The sequence below is a fragment of the Quercus robur genome, chromosome 5, assembly GCF_932294415.1.
Source record: "Quercus robur chromosome 5, dhQueRobu3.1, whole genome shotgun sequence".
NCBI classification, from domain to species: domain Eukaryota; kingdom Viridiplantae; phylum Streptophyta; class Magnoliopsida; order Fagales; family Fagaceae; genus Quercus; species Quercus robur.
The window spans coordinates 40,354,119-40,376,975 of record NC_065538.1 but is presented as its reverse complement, the minus strand read 5'-3'; the positions used below and the strand labels follow the sequence as shown (position 1 = coordinate 40,376,975).

General features: G+C 34.7%; 1 protein-coding gene and 2 long non-coding RNA genes across 4 annotated transcripts; 2 read left to right on the top strand and 1 right to left on the bottom strand.

The window, feature by feature from the left end:
• Window positions 1-7,112: 7,112 nt before the first annotated feature.
• On the bottom strand, window positions 7,113-8,426 carry LOC126729080 (uncharacterized). Its single transcript, XR_007656489.1, has 2 exons — window positions 7,867-8,426; window positions 7,113-7,787 (listed from the first exon to the last, which is right to left on the bottom strand). It is a non-coding gene; the product is annotated as an uncharacterized LOC126729080 (long non-coding RNA).
• A 3,389-nt stretch (window positions 8,427-11,815) lies between these two features.
• LOC126725912 (uncharacterized) lies at window positions 11,816-16,621 on the top strand. 2 transcript variants are annotated; one of them, XR_007655633.1, is made up of 4 exons: window positions 11,816-12,255; window positions 12,456-12,598; window positions 13,467-13,575; window positions 16,156-16,621. It is a non-coding gene; the product is annotated as an uncharacterized LOC126725912 (long non-coding RNA). The 2 variants fall into 2 exon arrangements; XR_007655634.1 differs by lacking the exon at window positions 13,467-13,575 and having other exon boundaries at window positions 11,837-12,255.
• Window positions 16,622-20,796: 4,175 nt separating this feature from the next.
• Window positions 20,797-22,510, top strand: LOC126725911 (dof zinc finger protein DOF1.4-like). The gene is made up of 2 exons (XM_050430927.1): window positions 20,797-20,901; window positions 21,299-22,510. Exons 1-2 carry the CDS (start codon window positions 20,833-20,835, stop codon window positions 22,223-22,225), a joined length of 996 nt encoding a protein of 331 aa, XP_050286884.1. The 5' UTR covers window positions 20,797-20,832; the 3' UTR covers window positions 22,226-22,510.
• The last annotated feature ends 347 nt before the right edge of the window (window positions 22,511-22,857 follow it).

The window sequence follows — 22,857 nt, the reverse complement described above, 5'->3', positions numbered from 1 at the left end:
ATGATCAAACCGATCCACCTTGTACAGAAACCCATTTTCTCCATCACTTTCTGGAGATAATTCCATTCCACCCTGTCATACGCCTTGCTCATGTCTAGTTTTAGAGCCATAAAACCTGTTTGTCCTGAATTATGATTTTTCATACAATGCAAGGTTTCAAAAGCTACTAAAACATTATTTGAAATAAGCCTATTCCTTGCAAAAGCAGATTGATGCTCAGTTATAAGATCTGGCATGAATTTTTTTAATCTGTTTGCAAGGACTTTAGAGAATATCTTGTACAATACATTACATAAACTGATAGGACGATATTGAGAAACTGGAACAGGATTCTTCACTTTTGGAATTAAAGTGACAAAAGTATGATTTATTGGGTAAGGTAGTTTACCTGAATTCAGCCAAGCTAGTATTGTGGAGGTCACCTCTCTGTTCATAATCCCCCAAAAGTGTTGATAGAATAGGGGTGGCATCCCATTAGGACTTGGAGCTTTTAGGGGCGCCATTTGGTCTAGTGCTTCCTAAATTTCCTCCTCCCTGAACTCCCCCATTAGCTGTTCATTAATCTCATCTGTGACCAATCTAGGAACAAAGGATAGATAACCTTCTTCAATGACCAAATTCCTTGTAGTGAATAATTCTGCAAAATACTCCACAATGGTGTCTCCAATCGCTTCTGGTTGCTCTTGCCAGTTACCCCTTTTATCTTCAATTCCAAGAATGGAATTCTTCCTGAATCTTTGAGTTGCTTTGTTATGGAAAAATTTGGAATTGCTGTCACCATGTTTCAACCATAACACCCTTGATCTTTGGCTCCACATCCGTGTTTCCTTGTCCATGAGAACATGAATTTCAGCCTTCAACTCTCTAAGTCTAGAATTATCTCCCCTCCTCATTGTCTCGACCTCAATCCTAGCAAGCATCTTCTTTTTTTTCCTCCAATTCTCGCCTAACATTACCAAATACATTTTTTTCCCACCATTCTAAATCCTTACTACATTTTTCAATTTTTTTCATGATATCACCTTCTTCCCCATTCCTCCAAACCGCCTCCACAATTTCTCCACGTCTTGTGTCAGATAACCACATTTCCTCAAACCGAAACAATTTTTTCCTGGGTGGTGCTTCCAATCCCGAAAGATTGATAAGGAGTGGAATATGGTCTGATGACATACATCTTAGATGGGACACCCTTGAGCCCGGGAATCTTATGAGGAACTCACTATTCCCTAATCCTCTATCCAACCGTTCCCAAATTGAATGACCATCAGTAAAGTGTTTGCTCCAAGTAAATTTTGATCCCTTAAACCCCAAATCAATGAAACCACATTCGTCAATAACATCTCGGAATTGTTGCATTTGGTTGTGACTTCTCATTGCTCCCCCCAATCTTTCTTCTTGTCTACTAATTTCATTGAAATCCCCCGCACAAAGCCATGGAATTTCTGGTCTGTTATTCAAGCCCCTCAACTTATTCCAAGCCTCCATTCTTCAGTGAGTTTCAGGCTCTCCATAGAAACCAGTAAATCTCCATTCCGTTTCCTTATTTTTATCTAGGGTTACATCAATAAAATACCTATGTGAATCCTCAATAGTTACATGAACATCATTTTTCCAGAATAGCACCAATCCTCCACCTCTCCTCCCACTGCATACCTCCCACTTTTGATCAAAGTTTATATTGCGAAGAACTCGTTCTAGCCTAGCTTCGTCTGCCCATGTTTCGGCTAAAAACACGACAGAGGGATCTTTTGCCCGGATAATGTTTCCAAGCTCCTTCTCTGTACGTAGGTTCCCAAGCCCACGACAGTTCCATACTAAGAGATTCATGGCTCCTGGCGAGGCTGATCAACAGCCTCCACCATTTCAGAAGAGAAATCATCATCATCCTTCAAAACCTGTTTCTTGTTGCAAGGTAATTCAGAATGATCATCAATTGTAGAGAATTTTCGTTTACATGAACCTATGGGATCTGCCTGAGCAACCAGCTGTGTAATCTTGCCTCTGTCCAGCCTTGTCCACGTGCCAATTTTTGTTGTTGCCCTAGTAACATCATGGTTCTCACGTGACATGGAATTAGGGATGGACGTATGAGCATTAGGGTAAGGGTGAGCCGCCTCCAGTGATTCAGCATATTTGGAGCAATTAATTGGGCTATTAATTGGAATAATTCCAATTGAATCTGTTGGACATGATGGACAGCTAGCACCACTCTTTCTGTGATTAGTGCTCCCTGAATTCTCTTCATTAAATCTGTCCGGATTATGGGGAGAGATATTAGGTTCTTGAATTTGATTTTCAACGTAACCGTTTCTTGAGTAAATAGGCTCATTAATTGTATCAGTTTTCTCCCCTGAATGAGCATTGAATGTGCTGTCCGATGAACCCAACTTTTGTGCCACCGTGATCTCTTCCACGGCCTGTAATCCTTCACTGGTCTCTCCTCCTTCTTCAGGTCCGGTTTTAGTTACATAAGGCTTTGTGGTTGAGCGTTTTTGGCTGTAAAAACCTGGAACCGCCACCACACTTTGTTTGGATGAAAAAAAATGGTAGTGCATGTAGTGAAGGTCCAAACTGCTTTTGTGTTTCTGCTAGACTTCCTTCACTCTCTATCCAAATCTCACAATCGCGATCTGAGCGATCCATTTTGCCGCACCAATAACAAATATTTGGTAAACGTTCGTATTTGAAAGTGACCCAAGATTTTTTTTCCTTTCTCCACAGACACTACTCGACCACGGCAAAGGGGTAAAGAAACATCCATCTCTACACGAATCCTCATAAAGTTACCCCCCTCCGTTTCGGCTGGATCGGTAGAGTGTACAATTTTCCCAACAACCTCACAGATTTTCTCAGCCACCTTAACATTCATAAATTTGTAGGGGAGTCCATGAACTTGCACCCAAAAACGAGTCTTCTCAAATTTCAGTTCTTCCATTGCCATACTCTTGTCATATTTCTGCATAATCACCAAGTGCTTATCAAAACTCCATGGCTCAGCGTTAAGTACCTTCTCTACTTCATATTCATTTTCAAAAATGAAAAGGAGCACATGATCACCCAGGTTTTTGATCTTGAATCCACTTCTTGAATGCCACAATGGGGTAAACGTTTTTGCAATTGCCTCAATATTAAGATCCCGTTTTGTAAGGAATTTTGCTGCTATGATGTGTTCTTTGGAACTGAATTCGTCTTCCAAATAGCAATCGGGTCCCTCTCTCTTCGATAGCGATAATTTTGTCCAACTTTGTGATAGTTCTTCCATGTCAAATATTTCTCTAGGCAGTGATAAGAAAGTTAAAGAAAGACAATGTGTTTCCCAATTCCCTTGAAGAAAAACCCAACTAGCCAACGAACTAACACTGTTAGATCGTGGAGAACATAACAACCTTCGTAGAAGGTATGGCTATTCTACTGCCTAAGAGAAGTTTGGAAGACTTTCTTAGCTACAGAGAAACTTTCACTTGAGTCTAAAGGTAACAATTTTTGTTACAGACTTGTTTCACGTGTGGAACAAGAGGTGATAAAAATTTGTATGTAACCTGATGAACCAGAAAAATATATTGTCCAAACAACAGTAGTGGTGAGATGGAAGAACACTTCAACAAGTTCTGTAACTGCTGATCATTAAAGATGATGAACCCAATCATCCGATACGTTACAAGGGCAATAAAGCCTAGTTAATGATGACCGTTACTTATCGATCTTAAACTCCCATTAAGGCAGAGACCGTTACGCACAAGGAAATAATTATCTGCAATTATGAAGACATTTATGAGCACAACAGCTACCTCAGCTACCTATAAAAGGAACAATTTGTCCATTTACCAAGGTACGTAAAATAAAATTAAAAAAAAAACCTACTGCAAAGTACTACAAAATTACTATCTATATTAAAAATATGTGGGCAGACTCTGACTTAAGCATTAGAGGCTCCCTCACCGGGCACAACCCGGTGGTTTCTTCGACCAACTCTGTTTATTTTGCAGGTCCTACCAGTTCATCCAGGTAATACGAGATCGTCCAAAGCTTTGGGTTGGACGAATGACCCAACTGACAATTTTTGGCATCATCAGTTTGACGCCATTTGTGGGGACCGAGATTAGTCATCTAGCTCTTCCTGCAACAAAAGGGTCATTTGGTCCAAAACTTGCAAGATCTCCTCCATGAAACCCCTTTCATCATTCTCTTTTAGGGGTTGTAGTTTTTCCCATACGTGGGAAGAAATCAAGAAAAAGAATCCGACAAAGGTTGAGGAAAATTGCCAATTTGAGAAGCAGTAACCCTAGTCATAGTGTTCCTTAAAAAATGGGTTTTAATCGAAGTTCTTAAGTCCAAGGGAAGGAAACACAAAGTACACACCAAGAGATAATGCGAGGTCAACTCTCTAGTTTTCGTCAAGAGGCGATTGCGCCTTTCAAGCTCAAACGGTGACAGATCCTTTTAATCGTTGTCAAGAAGTGAGTGCCCCGTCAAAAGGAGTGCTAGATGACCTTTGTCCAACAGATGACGTCCGTACTTGAGAACAAAATATAGCACTTTTCATCTCCAGATTTCTTGGATCTTCAAGTCAGATGAGTTATTTTCCTCTTGTTATTTGCGAACAGAATTTAAATTTATTTCATGCTACACAACTCTCAAAAGACACATGTAGGTGAAGGAAATAAGAATTAACAAAATAAATTACTATAACACTTTTCCATCCTTGAATGCAAAGTGTTAGACAATGATTATTGATGAATCAGAAAATGATTTGTCCAAACAACAATAAATAGACATTAATGCTGAGTTATGTGCACCAGTAATTGACGGAACCTCTAGTAGGTCTTGTAACCAATGATTATTAAAGATGGCCAATTCATTCACCTGATACGTTATAAAGGTGAGAAAGCCCAATTAATGATGTAATGAAAGCAGGTTGCAAGGTCTAGCTCCTATAAAAGGAATTAGAAAAATGAAGAAAAGGAGACACCCCACTAGTGTTTTCTCCACCAGAATCTTCTTTTGTTTGCAGGCACACAAAGAAGATGTTGACTCTGTTGGACAAACAACATACTAACGATTTCAGGCTTCATCAATTATAATTCCCAAGTTCCATGTAAAGCAATGATGGAAAATGTCATGTGGTAATCAATATGCGGTATACAGTCTGGAGATATTTTAGGAAACATATCCAATTATATACTAGCTTCAAAATAGCCTTGATTGATGAGTTTAAGATTCCAATTTTGGGTATTAAAGTTTGATTTGAACAACTGTGAGGCTTTAATAGTTACAGCCTACACATGGTCAAAAAAAAAAAAAAAAAAAAAAATACACTACATAGATATATAATATGTATGGTAAATAAAAATGATAAGTCAATGGGAGACTTACCGTTTCCTCTATAATATTCCTATTAGAGCCAGATTTAATGGCCTTGATATCCTATTTATGGCCATCAAAAAATGTTTTATTACATTTCCTAATACAATCGTAGCATAACATCCTAGTTGATATGCACGCATTATGGCTTTTCATATCACCACTATTCTTTCCTAATGCATCTTGCTAAATAAAAAAATAAAAAAAAATAAAAAAGGAAAAAAGAAGATATTGCTTCGGTTTCAAACTAAGATTCCTTAAATATCTTCTTTACATGTTGAATAAGTTTCTATGATGCCTATATGCTCATAAACTATACGATGTAATGCTTATGTTATGATTGTTAGTTAAGGTTATGAATTTATTGTTTTTCCAACATTTGAACATTGTCATTGAGAACCGCCTAAGGTAAAAACTCTCTACCTTTGTTTTTTTGCCAAATTTAAAGATATTAATTTTGAGTATAAAGGGAAAATGAAACAAAAATATATCTCATAATTTTGGACATTAAAGAGGCGGAGTCAAATCTTATTGCTTTTCCCAAAGTTAAAAACCCCAGGTTTAGAAATTAAAACCAAAAGTTACTTGGTTGTCTTTTATGCTCGGCAATGTTGCTTCAAATCTAACACTTTGTGCAGCAAGAGTACATTATAGTACCACAACTAGACTAGCTACTGTACACATATTCTTAAATCCACATGATTATGAATGAGAACTTGTTAAGAAGAGCCTACCAAGAAGAATATCAAAGGTATGTGACACGATAGTATCATGCTAGGCCATTCTTTTGGTCATCATCTAACAGCAAATACACTTTTCATGTTTGAACGGGGGCAACCCTCTGGAAATCTACATCTTTAAGTAGCAGGAGAAAAATATGGCAATGATGCAGCCCCATTCTTAGGCCAATAGCAACATGGCCTCAAGAAGGTCCAAAACAATAAAACATCAAGGAGACCTTAAAGCTACAAAGCCAAAAACTACACAAAAAAAGGTAGTGTCACCTAACAAACATGGATGGGATGAATCTACCTTGTCCATGGAATGTTGAGCATGTAAGAAAATACTACTAGTAAGTGCTTTCCTGTTCTTCTTACTTATATGTTTTTTATCATCCATTTTTGTAATTCATTATAGAATAAAGGCCTCCCTCGGGTGAAAGACCCTGAATACAAGATCCTGAGAGTTCTCTGTCAAAAAAAGAAGTGATCGTAGGATTCCTTTATCAAAAGATGTATTGATCATCCAGTGACACACAACGATCATGCCAACAAAAGACGAATTGCCCTGCTACGTGCAACAATCGCAAATAAAAGATGAATTGCATCACTTTATGTAGCAATCGCAAACAAAAGACGAATTGCCCTGCCCTGTGCAACAATCGCAAACAAAAAGACGAGTTGCCCTTTGAAACGTAGCAAATCGCAAATAAAAGACGAATTGCCCTACTATGTCTAGCAATCGCAAACAAAAGACAAATTGCCCTGCTACGTGCAGTAATTGCAATCAAAAGAAGAATTGCCCTGTGAAATGCAGCAAATCGCAAATCAAAAGATGAATTGCCCTGCTAAGTGTAGCAATCAAAGAAAAGAAGAATGCTTTGCAAAAATGCAACAATCGCAAAAAGATGATTAGTCTACGATACGCAACAATTGCATCAATAGTCCAATGAATGTTTTGATCGTCCAATGAACAAGTTGATCGTCCAAAACTACCATACCACAAAAATATTGTCTCGTGGCACATAGTAATTACAGACGAAGCAGATATATTACCACAAATTCGCAAGGTTCAAGCAAGAAAAAAGCATAGAACATCTAGTGACAAGAAAGTCTTAAAAACAGAAGAAGGCAGCAATATTGTCTTATGCCCAAAATATACAGGCCTAAAAAAGAAATATTATCTTTGCTCAAAACATATGAGCCTGAGAAATAAAGGAACAACTGCTTTTATTTTAGATTAATATTGTCAGTGACAGGGGCGACATTCTCAGCAACGTCCACCTTGGCATCTTCAGCAACTATGTTGTCAACTTCGGCCTCCACGATCAGCATCTCCTTTTCAATCTCCTCCATATCTCTAGCAAAGAGAAATTCAAGTCAGGATGATGTTTGATGAGGTACTTTTGAAGAAGCTCAAAACCGTCAGCATACTCAACCATGAGCCTGTTCGAATACTCTTCAGAAACCTTAAAATCCTTCAGTTCACCCACGTATTCTAAAACTCTCTTTAGATGATCTTTATTGCGACTTTTCAGATGAGGGTAAGTTTTAACTAGAAGAAAACATATAGCCAATTCATTACAAGCACCACAGAAAAGAAAGAAAGGAAGGAAGCATTTTCAATAGAAAGGTTCTTAACCTTAGCTTGCACCAAAGCTAATTTCTCTTCCATGTCCAAGCAATTGGCTATCATGTACGTAGACTCTGCCAAAATTTGGAATAGAGAAGATTAGAAAAAAAAAAGTCAATATAAACAAGGAAGAATTTGCTTCAAGAAACAAACTTAAACATTCTTGTGGAGATGCTGGGTAACCAAATCACGAGATTCAATGGACGAAAAACGCATAATTTGTCCGTCGAGATTACGTCATGAGCCTTAGCCACGGCTAAACCAGGATCATTCCAGAAGTCAGAGATGAACTTCCCCTTATCTTGGCCTTTGAAAGATCGAAGTGAAGGAGTGAGTTGTTCTATAGAAAATGTTTGGGAGGACGAAGGAACTTCAGAAACTTTTTGAACAACAGGAGGAACAAAAGATTTCTCCAAATCACCACCCTTTTTTAAACAACACCTCTTGCTCTGAAGACTCCCTCCAAACGTTGTAAAGCACCACTAGAAGGTTCTGGACCAAGGAAGTGAAAGGATAAGCTATTGGGACTGATCAGGTCGTCATAATCCTTCACTTTGTCAACATACTCCAAAACTCTTTTTAGACGATCTTTGTAGCAACTCTTCAAATGCAGACAAGCTTTCATTGAAAGGGAAAGAGATGGAAGTTTAAAGGGGGCAGACGAAGAATCACGATGCGGGAAGATTGCGAATTTCTGATGCACGAACAACCAATTAGGGCATGACACATGGTAATAATTCGACCAAAAAAAAAGTCGCCCTCATAAGGCAAAGGGTAGTAAAGCCTAGTTAATGACGAATGTTACTTATCGACCTTAAACTCCCATTAAGGCAAAGACCGTTACGCACAGGGAAATAATTATCTGCAATTATGAAGACATTTATGAGCACAATAGCTACCTCAGCTACCTATAAAAGGAACAATTTTTCAATTTATCAAGGTACGTAAAAAAAAAAAAAAAAACTACTACAAAGTACTACAAAATTACTATCTATATCAAAATCATGTGGGTGGACTCTGACTTAAGCATCAGAGGCTCCCCCACTGGGCACAACCCGGTGGTTTCTTCAATCAACTCTGTTTATTTTGTAGATCCTACTAGTTCGTCCAAGCAATACGAAATTCCAAAGCTTTGGGTTGCACGAATGACCCAACTGATGATTTTTGACATCATCATGACCTGTTTCAAGTGTGAAACAAGTTTTTCATGTTTTTTTTCTTAGCTTCAGTTCTCATTGTGGTTGTTAAAATTAACAAGCCCAAATAGTCAAGGCCCAAGCCCAATTCTATTTGGTGTGCAAGTAAAGTATTATACTATTTGTACTACAAGTAGTCTATTAATTGTAATTAATATGTTAATATATAGTTAGTTTAGAATTTAGTTTCTTATAAATACCAATATTGTAACATAAGATTTAAGCATATAGCAAAGATATAAGGTTTTCTTCCGTTGACATAGGTTGTTAGGCCGAACCACGTATTTTTGCTCTCAATACAATATTTTTGTATTTCTCTTTGATCTTAACAGCCATCAAGTAGGGAATGCTGTAATTTGTATGTGAACTATTCAATGTATGAACTTGGAAATATATTGTCGTGTAAGACTACATACTAACATTTGAAGTTTATCAGAAAAAAAAAAAAAAAAAACCATTATCAACTCCAGGAAATGAAAAGGAAATCTCCCTAGTCTATCTATGGAATCAGCTGAATGGACTACGATTAGGACTAGGAGGGTACTAGTAATTTGAACAGAAAGATGAATAAGTTGGAGTAAATGATGTAAAGACTCCAAAATATTACCTGACCTACAAGGAGACAAGAAGACTAGGAACATTGAAAAGTGAGTACGTACCAATCCATGATATGTATGCATCAACACAAGCTAGTGTTTGATAGTGCCAGGCATAGTCGGGCATTTTCCATGTCTCACTTTAATATATGTTTCCTTTTGCTAGAGTACCATTTTGAGGTTTCAAGTTATTTCACTCCACGGTTGGAGATATGTCAGCTTTTTCATCCATATATATATATATTAAATAGAGATGCCATATGATTTGACCGACTTTACTGATTGAACTAATTCGTATCATGGTTTCACTACAAGAAAAAATATTCATTGCAATGAAATTTCTTTTTTGTAATAACATTAGAGTCACTACAAAAAAATTGGACTATTGTGGCGGGTGCAAAAACCGCTGCTATATGTTGCCTATTGCGGCATTTTTTGTGACAGCAACGGTACATAGGGTCTATTGTGGCGTTTTTTGGGACCGCCGCTATAGGTATAGACTTTTGCGGCATCCTACAGTGGCTGGACATAAAGCCACCGCCATATATATTCTTTAGCGACGGTTAGTGACGCTCCTAAAACACGCCGCAATAAATACATCATTTTGTGTAGATGGTATAGTGGCGGTAGAGTAAAATGTTGCAATATTCAAGATTTAGCGGCATTTTACCTTAGTTATAGCAGCGAGTTAGACCGCTACTATAGACCTTCTAAATCCACACCCCCTCCCCAAATCTTCCCTCTGTGTTTTTTTTGGCTTTTCATTTTAGTGCCTTTTCATTTTGGGTTTTCGTTTTTGCCAAAAACAATGTATCTCTCCATCTCTCATTCACTGTATCTCTATCTTATTCACTTCAGAGACCCAAAACCCTAGCTCTCTCTCTCTTTAGCTCTTACTCTCCCTCAAAAACCCAAAATCCCAGCCAAGCACTATTTATCTTTGAAACCCTATCTCTCTCTCTCTCTCTCTCTCTCTCTTTCTCTCACTCTCCCTCGCAGACCCAAAATCCTAATCCACATCATCTCCGCCACCTAGCAACCCTAATTCACCTCATCGCCGCCACCTCATTTCACTGCCAAAAACCAAACGCTCTCTCTATAAGTTGTCTCGAACACTCTCTCTATTTTTTTTTTTTAATTTCTGCGTTGGTTTGTGATTTTCAAATGTGTGTTGGTTTGTTAATGAAAAGAAATTTCAAATATTTTTTTTGGTCTTGGTTTGTGTTTGGTTGCAGAGAAAATGGTGGAAAGGAAAGGAAAATTAGAGGGAAATTAGCTCGGTTCAAATTTCTTTTCATGCATGCACTGTTTAAGATAATTTGTCTACACTCTTATCTTGTGGGGTTGATTTTTTTCTCTGTGTCTTAGTTGGAGTTTTTAAGGTTCTAGATTGTTCTGTAAAAGTCAGTTCCTTCTAGGTTAATTTTCACAGATCGGGCTTTATTGTATTTTTTTTTTAATTAATTTTAATGATGGGTTTTAGGCATGTAAGATAATGTTGTTTGGTTGGACACGAATTCTGACAGCATACGGCAGCGGTTTTCTACCCGCCACAAAAACCAAAAACGCCACTAAAAGGTGTATTTATAGCGGCATTTTTTGTTACCTGACAGCATATGGCGGCAGTTTTCTACCTGCCACAAAAAACCAAAAACGCCACTAAAAGGTGTATTTATAGCGGCATTTTTTGTTACCGCCGCAGTAGAACTACTGCGGCAGTGCAAGGTTGGCGAGTGGAACCGCCACAATAGCACCCACTGCAATAGGCCAAATGGGACTTCAGCAGCGGTTTTTTGGGATTTTGCGACGGTTTTGGCCCGCTGCAATAGCCCAGTTTTTTTTTAGTGAGTAATTGTAATAGTTAATACAATTTGTTGCAATAAAATTTAAGCTAATAGGTTTGTGCAACACAAAATTTTATTACAATTAACTCCAAATATTTTAAAGACAACTTTGATGCAATGATATATATATAAATATATATATATATATATATATATAAATATAATAAACAATTTACTATTTTGAATATCTTGTAGGTACAGACTATTACTTCATGAATCATATTAAAATAGATTGCAAATAATTGACCAAAATAAGTCGGATTAAATTATTACAATGATATATATCTATATATATATATATATATATATATAATAGCAGAAGCTGAGAGAAAGCTGATTCTTACATTTAAGGAGACATTGACAAATAGGAAAAAAGACTCCTTAAAATGCTGCCACGTATACCGCTTTTTAGTAAAACAACCGCATGTTACAACGTTTGGCCTTTCAAAACTCTGCCACGCTTGCAATTAAAAAACCGGTTAGAAAAAAACCCAGTTAAAATAAAATAAAAAAAGGCATTGCAATTAAGAAAACTCTACCGATTTCTTTTCATCAGATTGCTTAATATTTTCTCTCTTTGAACAAAAAAACAAGCGATACTGCGATACAGAGAAAGGGAAGGAGAAAAAAAAAACTTGCAATCTAGTGAAGAATCGTGCGACCAAACGTTCGTCCCAGAGGTATTGAGAGAGAGGCGATGAAATCGAGAGAGAAGCTATGAAGACACGGAGAAAGAAACAGAAAAAGAGAGAAGCGATGAAGACACGGTGAAACAAACAGAAAAGGAGAGAGGCGATCCTGGTACACGGAGAAAGAAGAGATCGCCTCTCTGTTTCTGACAGAATGGCTCTCTGCCTACAAACAACGCCTCTGATGGGTTCTATTCTTTTTCTGATTTATTTATAGGTAAATTAGATCTGTTATATGCATTCATTTTTTTCAATGGTTCTAGATTTGGATTCAAAAATTAGGGCTAAGGAAATCAGGTTCTAATATGTGACTATTATTTTTAAATTTTTTCGGTAATAGATTTTTTTCAATTCGTCTATTTTGGAATTAAATCATTCAATTTCAAAAATTAACCGGTTAAAATACTATGCACGTAGAGATAGAAATAGAGAAAGAGAGGCGATGAGGCTTGGGACATGGAGAAAGAAACAGAGAAAGAGGCAGAGTTCAGTTTCCCCACCACCGTCCGTTCCCTTTCCAGATTTAGACCACCAGATTGTTGGAACCAACATCGACAACGGTACATTTTTTTTCTCAATTTTGTAGGTTTGGGTATAAAGTTTAGATTTGATTCGTTTTTGTTATGGGTTTTTGGATTCTCTATCAAAATGTTTGTTTTCTCAATTTTAGATAATTGCTTTTGTTTTGTTTTTTTAGATTACAGATATCACTAAAAATATTGATTTTAGTTTGGGTACTTCTATTTCTAATCTTAATGAAATCTTTGGGATTAAATAAGTATACAGTTGAATGTTGCATTGATATTTATTTTAGGTTTTTTTGCCGTATACCCATAACCAGTAAAGTTATTTATTTATTTAATTTTTTTTTTCAAATCTGGGGATTGAATATGATTTAGGTTTGAATTTTTTGGTTGGATTGCTTTACCCTCGCCAGACTTAGACCACCGGAACCACAATCACAAAGAGAAACATTTCTTAAGGCACACATCGGAATGAGAGAGACTAAAAGTTTTAAGGAAAAAAAAATCAGTTCTAATTCTTATTTTTATGATTTGTATATTCTTTTTTCTTTTTTTTTCTTTTTTTTTTGTTTGTTAATGCTATTGTTCTCTTCTTTCTTTCTTCTTATTCTCTGAATTCTATTTGGTTTTTCTTTTCTTTCTTCTTAACTTTTTTTTTTTTTTTTGGTCTGCAATCGTTCTATGGCAGTTTCTGTTGAAAGGAAAAACCTCAGTTGCTGTAAAAAACTGTTTCAGTATCAAACAGGAAAAAATTGGGGCTTTTAGAATAACGACGTAGAGATTTGAGATTTTAAAGTAGAGAAAGAAAAATCAAAGTCTTCACACATAGTCAGATTGCCGAAATCGTTACCTGTAAAGTTTTGTTTTTAATTCTTAAAATCTTTGAAATACTTTGGTTTGATAGGGGCACATTTGCATTAGACGAAAATTTTGAAGAACGAAGTGGATTTTAATCAGAAAGTGTTGAAGCCCAACTGAGGATTTTTGGCAAAAACAAGTTTGAAGAGAAGCCAGTAAGCACCATAGTTTTGAAATTTTCTAATTTGCATTTTTTTAATAGAATAATTTGCATAAGTTGATGATTTGTTTTTAGCATGGCTCTTCATTAAAATTTATCTTTATACTGTTGAAAGCAACAATGTGTGCTAATTAAAAAGTAGATTTGGGTGTTTTGTCATTTGATGAGTTGCCTTGAATGTGTTTGATTATAGTTGTCAATCGGACTCGCATTAGAGTTGTGACTGAGATTTATACTATGAATGAATTATGTAGACTGCTTAAACTATCTTTTAGAATTGTCTTCCTAGTTTCAAGCTTCTTTTTTTCTTCTTCCTTGGGTAAATAATATTGAACTTCTTCTTTTCTTCGTTTGCAGTGGTTGAAAAGCACTTAGCATCAAAACTTTGGTAGTTAGGGACTAGAAAAACTTTATTTTATTTTTTTGTCTGCAATATTATAGATCCATATTTCAAAAATTCTTTTCCTTAAATCAATGGTTGTGTTGTAATTCTTAACTAAATTATTTGACCCATGAAATTTATGACTCTTTATTTTTTCTATGTTGGTGTTTTAGCTATGCTTGAACTTGCAAGAAGGATAATTTCAGAGATATCTGAAGGCTTAAGCCAAGGGTTTGCATCTAAAAGATATAATTTTTTTTTCTCCCTGTGGGATCTAAATGATCACATAATAACTTTTAAAGTGGAATATAGACTTCACAAGTCTATTTGCTTAGTGCTATATACCTTAAGTGAACAAATATTGGTCGCCTTAGTATAAATTTTAAGTCGAAAAGAAAAAAAGGTATTTTGCATATGCGTAATAAATTAGATAGATAGTTAATTTTCTATTATATATACAAGGAAATAATCTCATTTTAATATATATATATATATATATATATATATTCTTTTTTCTTTTTTTGGAACTTTAATGTTTAATGTTACAAACTTCTTCATCTCTACCAAAGCCCCCAACTCCTTAAAGTTTGCAACAGTTTCTATTCATATGAATTAAATATTCTATACACTATCTAAAAAAGAAATTTTGAGCCACTATAATGAGAATTGTTTTGATACTTATTTATTTTTTGTAGCTATGATCATATATTTTTGGATAGTGGGTCATCTTTGTTTACTATAGGTTTCGTGCCTCCACAGTGCATGTCAATACCATGCAATGCTGATGTAGGTATCTTAATTCTTTAATTTTTAGGTGTTAGTTCTAAATAAGTTGGCTTCCTGTCAAAATGATTGGATATGGAGTTATATGGTTTTTTTTTTTTTTTTTCAATTCGTTAATCAAGATCATGTTAAGTTTCATTTTCATTGTCCAAGAATATATACTCTATTTTGTGATTTTAGTGTTCTACTCTAATATGTATGGACTTCATTATAACCATTATGTTCCATTTTATTGATCACTTAGTGATAGATTTTGTAACTATCTGAAATTTGGGCCGTACATGAACCACTAACAAATGCAGAATCAAGGTTTGATTAGTCGTGGTCCAAACCTTCATTTTTCAGATTTAAATTTTCACTGAACTGTTGCATTGCTTTTTACAATTCAACCCATATTTTCAATGTTTTCTTAGGCTTCGTTTGCAGTATTTCTTTCATCTTTCTCTGCTGCAATTTAATATTTATATGCTTTTTTTTTTTGAGTAATCGGAAATAATGGCTGCAATTATATGGATTGCCCTCTTTGTAGTTTTACTAAGAATAGTTAGGTATACAAAAGTGCTCACCACAGCCAAGAAAGAAAACCAAAAATCCATAAACTGATACCAAAGTAGTAGTAAAAGTGTTAAACTTGAAACTAAAATCTTATGAATAGTGGAGCTAAGCAAGATGTTTTGCACAGATCATGCACCTGTAGAGCAGTAAAAGATAGATCACACCAGTTACACATCACACGCATGATACAATGCACTTGAAATTCCACTAGACATGAATTGGATCTTACCTTCTATTGTAGGACTTTAAAAGTAGGAAGTAAGGCTACAACATTTGATGCAACATGAAAAATAGTTTGCAATATCTGCTCTAATGGTTAAGAGATGTCATTTTTTGGTTTCACATGCTGTGCAAACCAAAAACCAGCTTAGCTAGATGTTGCATAGATCACTATTATCCATAGAAACATCATGCCAAGTTAAATTAAATTAAAGGGAGTAGATATGTCATAGAGTCTAAAGAGAATAATTGCACAGATCACTATTACCCATAGAAATCCTTGGGTAAAGTATAAGCGAAAACCAGATTTCGCTTATACTTGAGCTCACTACATTTTTTGTTTTAGAGCATTTTGGTTTCTTAAGTTATATTTAAACTTAATTAATCTGTGCCTTGCTACTTTGTGTTTTGTCAGTTGGGCATGAAATATAGATGTGGTTTTGATCTTTGCAATATGTGATGAGCATAAGAGTTATATCATTTTTGTGAAATGAAAGTTATGTTTTTCTCACCTCTTAAGTTTGACTATTTGATCGTCTGGGTGTTTCTTTTAAATATTATTAAATATTATTCTCATATACTTTAAATGAAAACATGACAAATGTTAATGCCTAACTGATTAAAAAAAATCTGTAGGTAACTATCAACTGTCATTCACATAGGCAACAAAGCTCTACATCAACTTTGACATTCCAAAAGTCACAAAGGAAATTATGCCAAAAGGACCTCCTAAAGGACTGAATGGATAACTTTCTTACATAATAGAAAAATAGTTGCTGAAATAGAAGACTTGGAAGCATAAAAAATGCTTAAGAATTATGCACCAAGTTCTATTCTTCATACCCTTTTCTTATTTACTTAATTTTCTGTTTTATTTCAGATTATGAGAGATTTAATTTTCTGTATTTAGGCTATGGTTTTGTAATCTAAGCATCCTAAGACTCTTATATCAACATGAATTTAAGTTTTGTAATATATGTGATTCTAATTTTGAACTTAGTTATAATTGTAGATTGTAATTCATTTGTCTCTGTTAGATTGCCGCACTGTTCAGTGCAGCCTTATTTTGGGAATACAAGATTGATGAAAATTGAGAATGCTATGAGTATGCATTTTTATAGGTGCTACATTAAAAAGCTTATAATTTCAAGTAATGAATATGAGTCCTAATTTTAAGTACTGAGCTTGATTGTTGACCTTCTAGGTTTATATTATACAAATAACAACTGAAGACCATGAACAAGGCAAATATTTGGAGTTGAGAAAATCAAAATGCAAACCATTACAGGAGATCTCCTACTTTTGGAAAACTAAATATCAAGAAACCTATTAATCTATTGTGCTTGGTCTCTTACTTTTTTCCTTTTTTGAAGTCAAGTTGTTAAAGTAATAGGAAAGCTGTTAATCTGTTAAATAAATAAAAAGGAATAGCATAATCTTAACATATGTACAATTTTATCACAGCTAGATCACATTAATTAGTGACATGCAAAGCCAAGATTGTTAATGTTAACAACAGATGGGGTATTATTTTTGCATGTCTTATATGCGACACAAATGTCAAACCTATCAAAGGAGTTTTGTGGTGTGAGTGATGTAAATGTGAGCCTAGATTATAAAATGATCCCGTGCATTGCGCTGGTTAAACACTAGTTTATTATAATAGATAATTACTTCATTTCGTCATTGCGATAAATTATGAAATAATTAATGCCAAGTTAATTATTGCAATGATATATTCATTACAATTCCATGTTTGCCATTGCAATAGATTGTAAAAAAATTTATATCAAATTATTGCATTGATAACTTCGTTGCAATAAATTACAAAAGTAATTGATATAAATTTATTACAATGATTTCTTTATATTGAGTTATTGTAACAATTTTTTCTAATATATTAAAGCTTTTCTTGCAACCAAAAAATATAATTTATTGCAAGTTATTATTGTTGATGCAATAATCTTATAATCTAACACTTTTAAGTTACTATTGCAACAATTTTAACTTATAAATGCGGTATTTTGTCAAATATTATTATACATATTTTGTTATATTAACACTTAATGTAATAAACTTATTATGGTGTAGTGTTTTCATCTATGTGTTTACTTATTCTTTTTTGACATATTTATATTTTGAATCTTTCACCAAAGAGAAAAAAATAATAAGAAGAAGAGGGATCTGTTGGAAACAAGAAATGAATTTTCTACTAATTGTTCATTGATTTTAGTTACTGGTTTCCTAGTAAGTATAGTCTCACTGCAATTTTGTTTGATAGAATGAATATTATAAGTAGGAGGAGAATTAGATGCCAAATGCGTTCATTTTAGCACCAACCTAAAACACGAAGATGTATGTTCCAAATTCCAACCTGTAACCATCAATTACACAAGCGGTCAGGGGGGTCCCATTGCCTCATGGAGTCGTGACACGTGCGAGAACAAGCTAGCTTTGGATCATTCATTTCCTCTTCGCACTGAGATAATGATAAACTCGAGGGGCTGCTTAAATCTACTCTAGCAACAAAGATACATTGGCACGCGAATGAGTTGGCCAAATGGCAAAATACCATCGTCTAAAAGTTCTAGTAAAATATCTTTGTTTTAAAATTATTTAGCAAAATATTTTTATTTTGAAATTCGATTTTCTAAAAATTGAATTTTAGTAAGGAACTCGGGTTCCTTGAAAAATTTCAAATGAAACTTGAGTTCCACGAACTTGAGTTCCATAATTTTTTTAATTATTATTATTTTTTTATTTTTTAAAGTTTGATTGCCTATAACTTGATTTTCTACAAATCGAGTTTTACATTGAAACTTGATTTTTAGAAAATTGAGTTCCAAAACAGGGGCATATTGGTAAATAACTTCAGAATAGTAATATTTTGTTGGAACTTTTGAGTGAAAGGAGTATTTTGCCATTTTTTCCCGAATGAGTTTCTTAAACTCTAATTTCTTTATTTGAATGATTATTAATTAAGATAAAAGTATTCACTATGGCATAATGGGTTGGCCTCTCGATCAGGTGGACATATTAGACTCTTTCTTTTATATATATATATATATATATATATATATGATTTGTTAAAGCTTTGTTCGATCACTAATAATAAGTAATTTAATTTCCTAAGTTGTGCGACAGACATTCTGTTTTGTCCTTTTGAAAATACAGAAAACGACCTTGCAAGAAACACTACCTAACCAACCGACCAAGTTTGATTTTCCATTCACAATCACATTCCTTCTGATCAACATCTACTAAAGTTATATAATTGTTTAAATTAAGCTCATGCTTCGACCGTGGTTTAATTATATGCATGTGGCTCTCGTGGTCCTAATTGGTGACCTCAAACTATCATCTTACTTTCCGCAAGCTCATTAAACTTAATTATAACTTCTTCAGTAGAATCAGTACTGTGGTTTAATATTTCGTTAACAAGGACAGATTTTTCAAATTGATTAATTGAGGTTGAAACCAAATTCATCCCATATATAGGCTTCTTTTCCTAGATGGCTCAGCAAGTCATGAATTGTTTGTCAAATCATGTTTTGGTTTTGGCATTTTGATTTCACCCTATACTATTAAGGCGGGCGATCGATACTGTTTCCATCGATCAAATCAATTTTACTTTTTTAATTGTTGTGGGTTATAGGAATCAACTCATATTGTCACTATAAAGTCGTATGTTGTTTACAAGATGCAGGGCCGGCTGAAAGGTGGAGCAAAAAATGCAGCCTCTTAAGGTCCCAAGTAAAAAAAAAGTCTCAAAATTTTAACTAATAGGGTTATTTATAATCAATAAATAATTTTATTTTTCACCAGATGAAAAACAAATAAAAAAATAGAAAAAAAATGCAATGTTTATAATATTTTTCACAACACTTTTACAACTAATGCTAAGCAACAGGTTGTTACAGTCTATTGTTGATGGCAAAAAAATAATTACAGTGATATTTTCAAATAAAAAACAAAAAGCAGTTCAAAATCTAAGATTTGTTGTAAAAAATATTGTAAATGTTGCACTTCTAAAAAAAAAAAAGAATAATAATAAGAGTTTAGTTAGCAAACTTTTACTAGTTTTCATTTAAGTCTACCACTAACACCACTGTTTTATTTACCACTATCAATCTACCACACCAACAAGTATGAAAAATTTTGTCAAATTTTTTCTGTCAATAAAATTTCTAAAAAAAGAAAAATTCTACGTAGTTCATGTTAATTAGTAGTCATTTTGCATCTAAAACAAGATAATCAATTTTCATCTTAGGCCCCCAAATGCATCAAGCCGTCTCTGCCAACATTAACATAGTTAGCGTTCAGTTTTGGGAAAATTTTATGGTTCCCTTGGATGCCATATATGCTTGTGTATTTAGCAAACATAATTTCACAAGTTGCAAAAAATAAAAAATAAAAAATAAATAAAATAAAAGTGATCTTAGGTACTCTAGTAGTAATGTTGTTTATCCGAATCATAACATCATGTGAATTTAAATGTTGACTTTAGAAAAACGGGAAAAAAAAAAATAGTATCAATCTTGTGTGTTAATTGCCTGTTTGACAATATTGTGTTGAAACATATACTTGGAACTCAGGCCTATGTATGACTCGATATAACATAATAAAAAATTGCAACCTTGAGCTTTACTATAAGAAATGAGAATGGTGCCACAAACCATAGAGGCAAAGACTTCTTCTGCTCTAGTTGTATCATATAAACAAGATGGTGCATGGAACATAATATATGCCCAAATTTATAGCATGTATAGTCAATCAGTAATATCACATGTATATAGGCAAATATCATCATCATCATCATCATCATCACTTGTATTAATGTAGGACCCCACTGGTATAACCACAACTAATTTTAACCATTCAAATTCCGGCTTTAACAATAAAACCTTTAATCAATGTTAAGAAACAAAAATCAGAAAAACAATATTGTGAGCCCATAGAAATGGATCATAGTGTACTTTTTTTTTTTTTTTTTTGAGGAATCATAGTGTACTTTAATTGATATTCCTTTATACGAACTTTATTATGTTGATGGTGAAGTTTACTTAAAAATACTTTATTAATTAGCATATAGCCAGCATGCACATCTACGTTCTTTTTACAACCCAACAAACACACGAGGCCACTATCAATGGTCCAAGTCAATCCACGTGTCAGCAACCCACATTCACCTTAGGGGCTAAGCAATTCTCTCTCCTCTCTTATTTCCCTGCTGCTGCGGCTATAAATTGTGTCAGTACTATTAGCTTGCTAGCTAGTTTGTTACCAAAGCTTAAGCTGCATAATTTTTTTTATATGCTCACCACCACGGCTCTACTAAAACCACATATCAATCAAAACTCTCTTGGTCCATACATATCTCAAGTAATTTTTGATCATACTATAATTATTGCTCATTCCTTTCACACATATTATTAAAAGCATCTAATTATATATAGATAGCTTAGATAAAAAGACATGCTCTCTTCTCACCACCTTCCTAGTCATTTCCTTGCATCTAACATTGTCCATGCACTAATTTCCTCAAGGAAACACACTGTTTGGCTTATAATCAATAATCTTATCCTCTTGATCTTCTTTAGATTGATCTCCCTTCTGGCTCCTCGATCCAAAGGCTAGAAATTGTCATCTTTTTTCTTTGAAAATTCTCAGATAGCTAGAAGATACATATATATCATATAGATTTCCTTGCTATTCACTCTTGGTTTTTTTTTAAAGAGTTTTTGAAAATTTTTAAGTGATGGGTTTGAGTTCTAAGCAGGTTTCTAGTGATGGGGTTGATTGGAGCCAGACCTTATTGCAGACTCAAAGTTTAGAGCTGCCAAAACCTCCTCCGATGAGGCGACGACAACAACAACAACAACAACAACAGCAACAAAATCAGCAGCAGCAATCCGATCCATTGAAGTGCCCAAGATGTGAATCAACAAACACAAAGTTCTGTTACTACAACAACTACAACAAGTTACAGCCTCGGCATTTCTGCAGAGCTTGCAAAAGGCACTGGACTAAGGGCGGAACTCTACGCAATGTTCCTGTGGGTGGCGGCCGCAAGAATAAGCGGCACAAAAAATCAACCACCGCTGCCTCTGCCAGCACCAGCACTAGTACTGCTCACGCAGCCACCACCAACAGCACCAATACCGACATCAATAATAGATTCGCTGCCCACATGTTAATTGAAGCTCAGCAGCAAAGGCAGAATCTTCCTGCTCTTTCACTTGGTGATCACAAAAGCATATCTGAAATCCTCTTTCATTCACTGATTCGTTCACCATCTTCGATGCAACATCAGAATTTGATCAATTCCAGCAACAACATGGACAGCAAAAATTTCAGCAGCAACAGTAACATTCATATGGGTTCAACTCTGCCTCTTCCTTCAGGCCAAAGCCTACACTTTCCATTTTCAAGCTCAAGCTCTTTTAACACCAACCCATCTTCAATTTCAACCTCTTTACATTCTTCAAGTGTCTATAATTACACTGAAGGATTCAAAACCATTGAGGAGCCAACCATTACCAGTATCATGGCCAATACAAGCACCTCTGCCCCACAGCCATGGCAAGTACCTACTACAACAAGCAGTACCATGGACATGACAACTTACTGGAACTGGGATGACATTGATACCTTTGCCTCTACTGATCTCAATCTACCATGGGATGATTCTGATATCAAACCATAGAAGACTTTAACCATGTTAGCATTGTCCATAATTTTGATTTTTAGTTTGGTATTTATGTTTGATAAGAATGAGTTCAAATCTTCAATGTAATAGTATTTGTATGTCTGTGTGTGTCTTGGTTGCTAAACTGTTTGAGGCTCTTTTTTAGTTACTGCTTCAGGCTAAGGTGTCCCTCTCTATCTTTTCCTTAATTAGATGGAATTGTATCATGTATGATATGTATGTTAGGTAGATTAGTTTTGTTCTTCACCATATATAGATGTTGATAGAATTTTGGGTGTTTTATGATCACGATGGCCTTATAAATTGGGTGTCCAGCAGGACTGATCTGACAGAATGTGATGGAAGATTCTTGCGGATATATATATATATATATATATGTATATTAGGATAAGTTTGAATGATATATTACTTGGATTTGTTTGAACATGGATTCATGGCCACATGTTGAGAATCATTCTTTCCTCCTAGTCCTGGTGGTATTTTGGTCGTAAAGTAGTACTTTTTAGGTCCTTATTTTTATTTTGCTCTGCGACAGTGTTGTAGTTTTGATAGTTCTATATGCTCTTAGTTTATATTTCAAGGTGGTCATTCTCATTCCCAACCTCCTTACAGTTTAACCGAGCATGTGC

Bases quoted from the DNA above. Each gene is read 5' to 3' on its own strand.
- LOC126725911 (XM_050430927.1), top strand. From the start codon at position 20,833: ATGCTCACCACCACGGCTCTACTAAAACCACATATCAATCAAAACTCT. The intron at 20,902-21,298 runs GTAATTTTTGAT...AGTTCTAAGCAG, and splicing joins TTGGTCCATACATATCTCAA to GTTTCTAGTGATGGGGTTGA.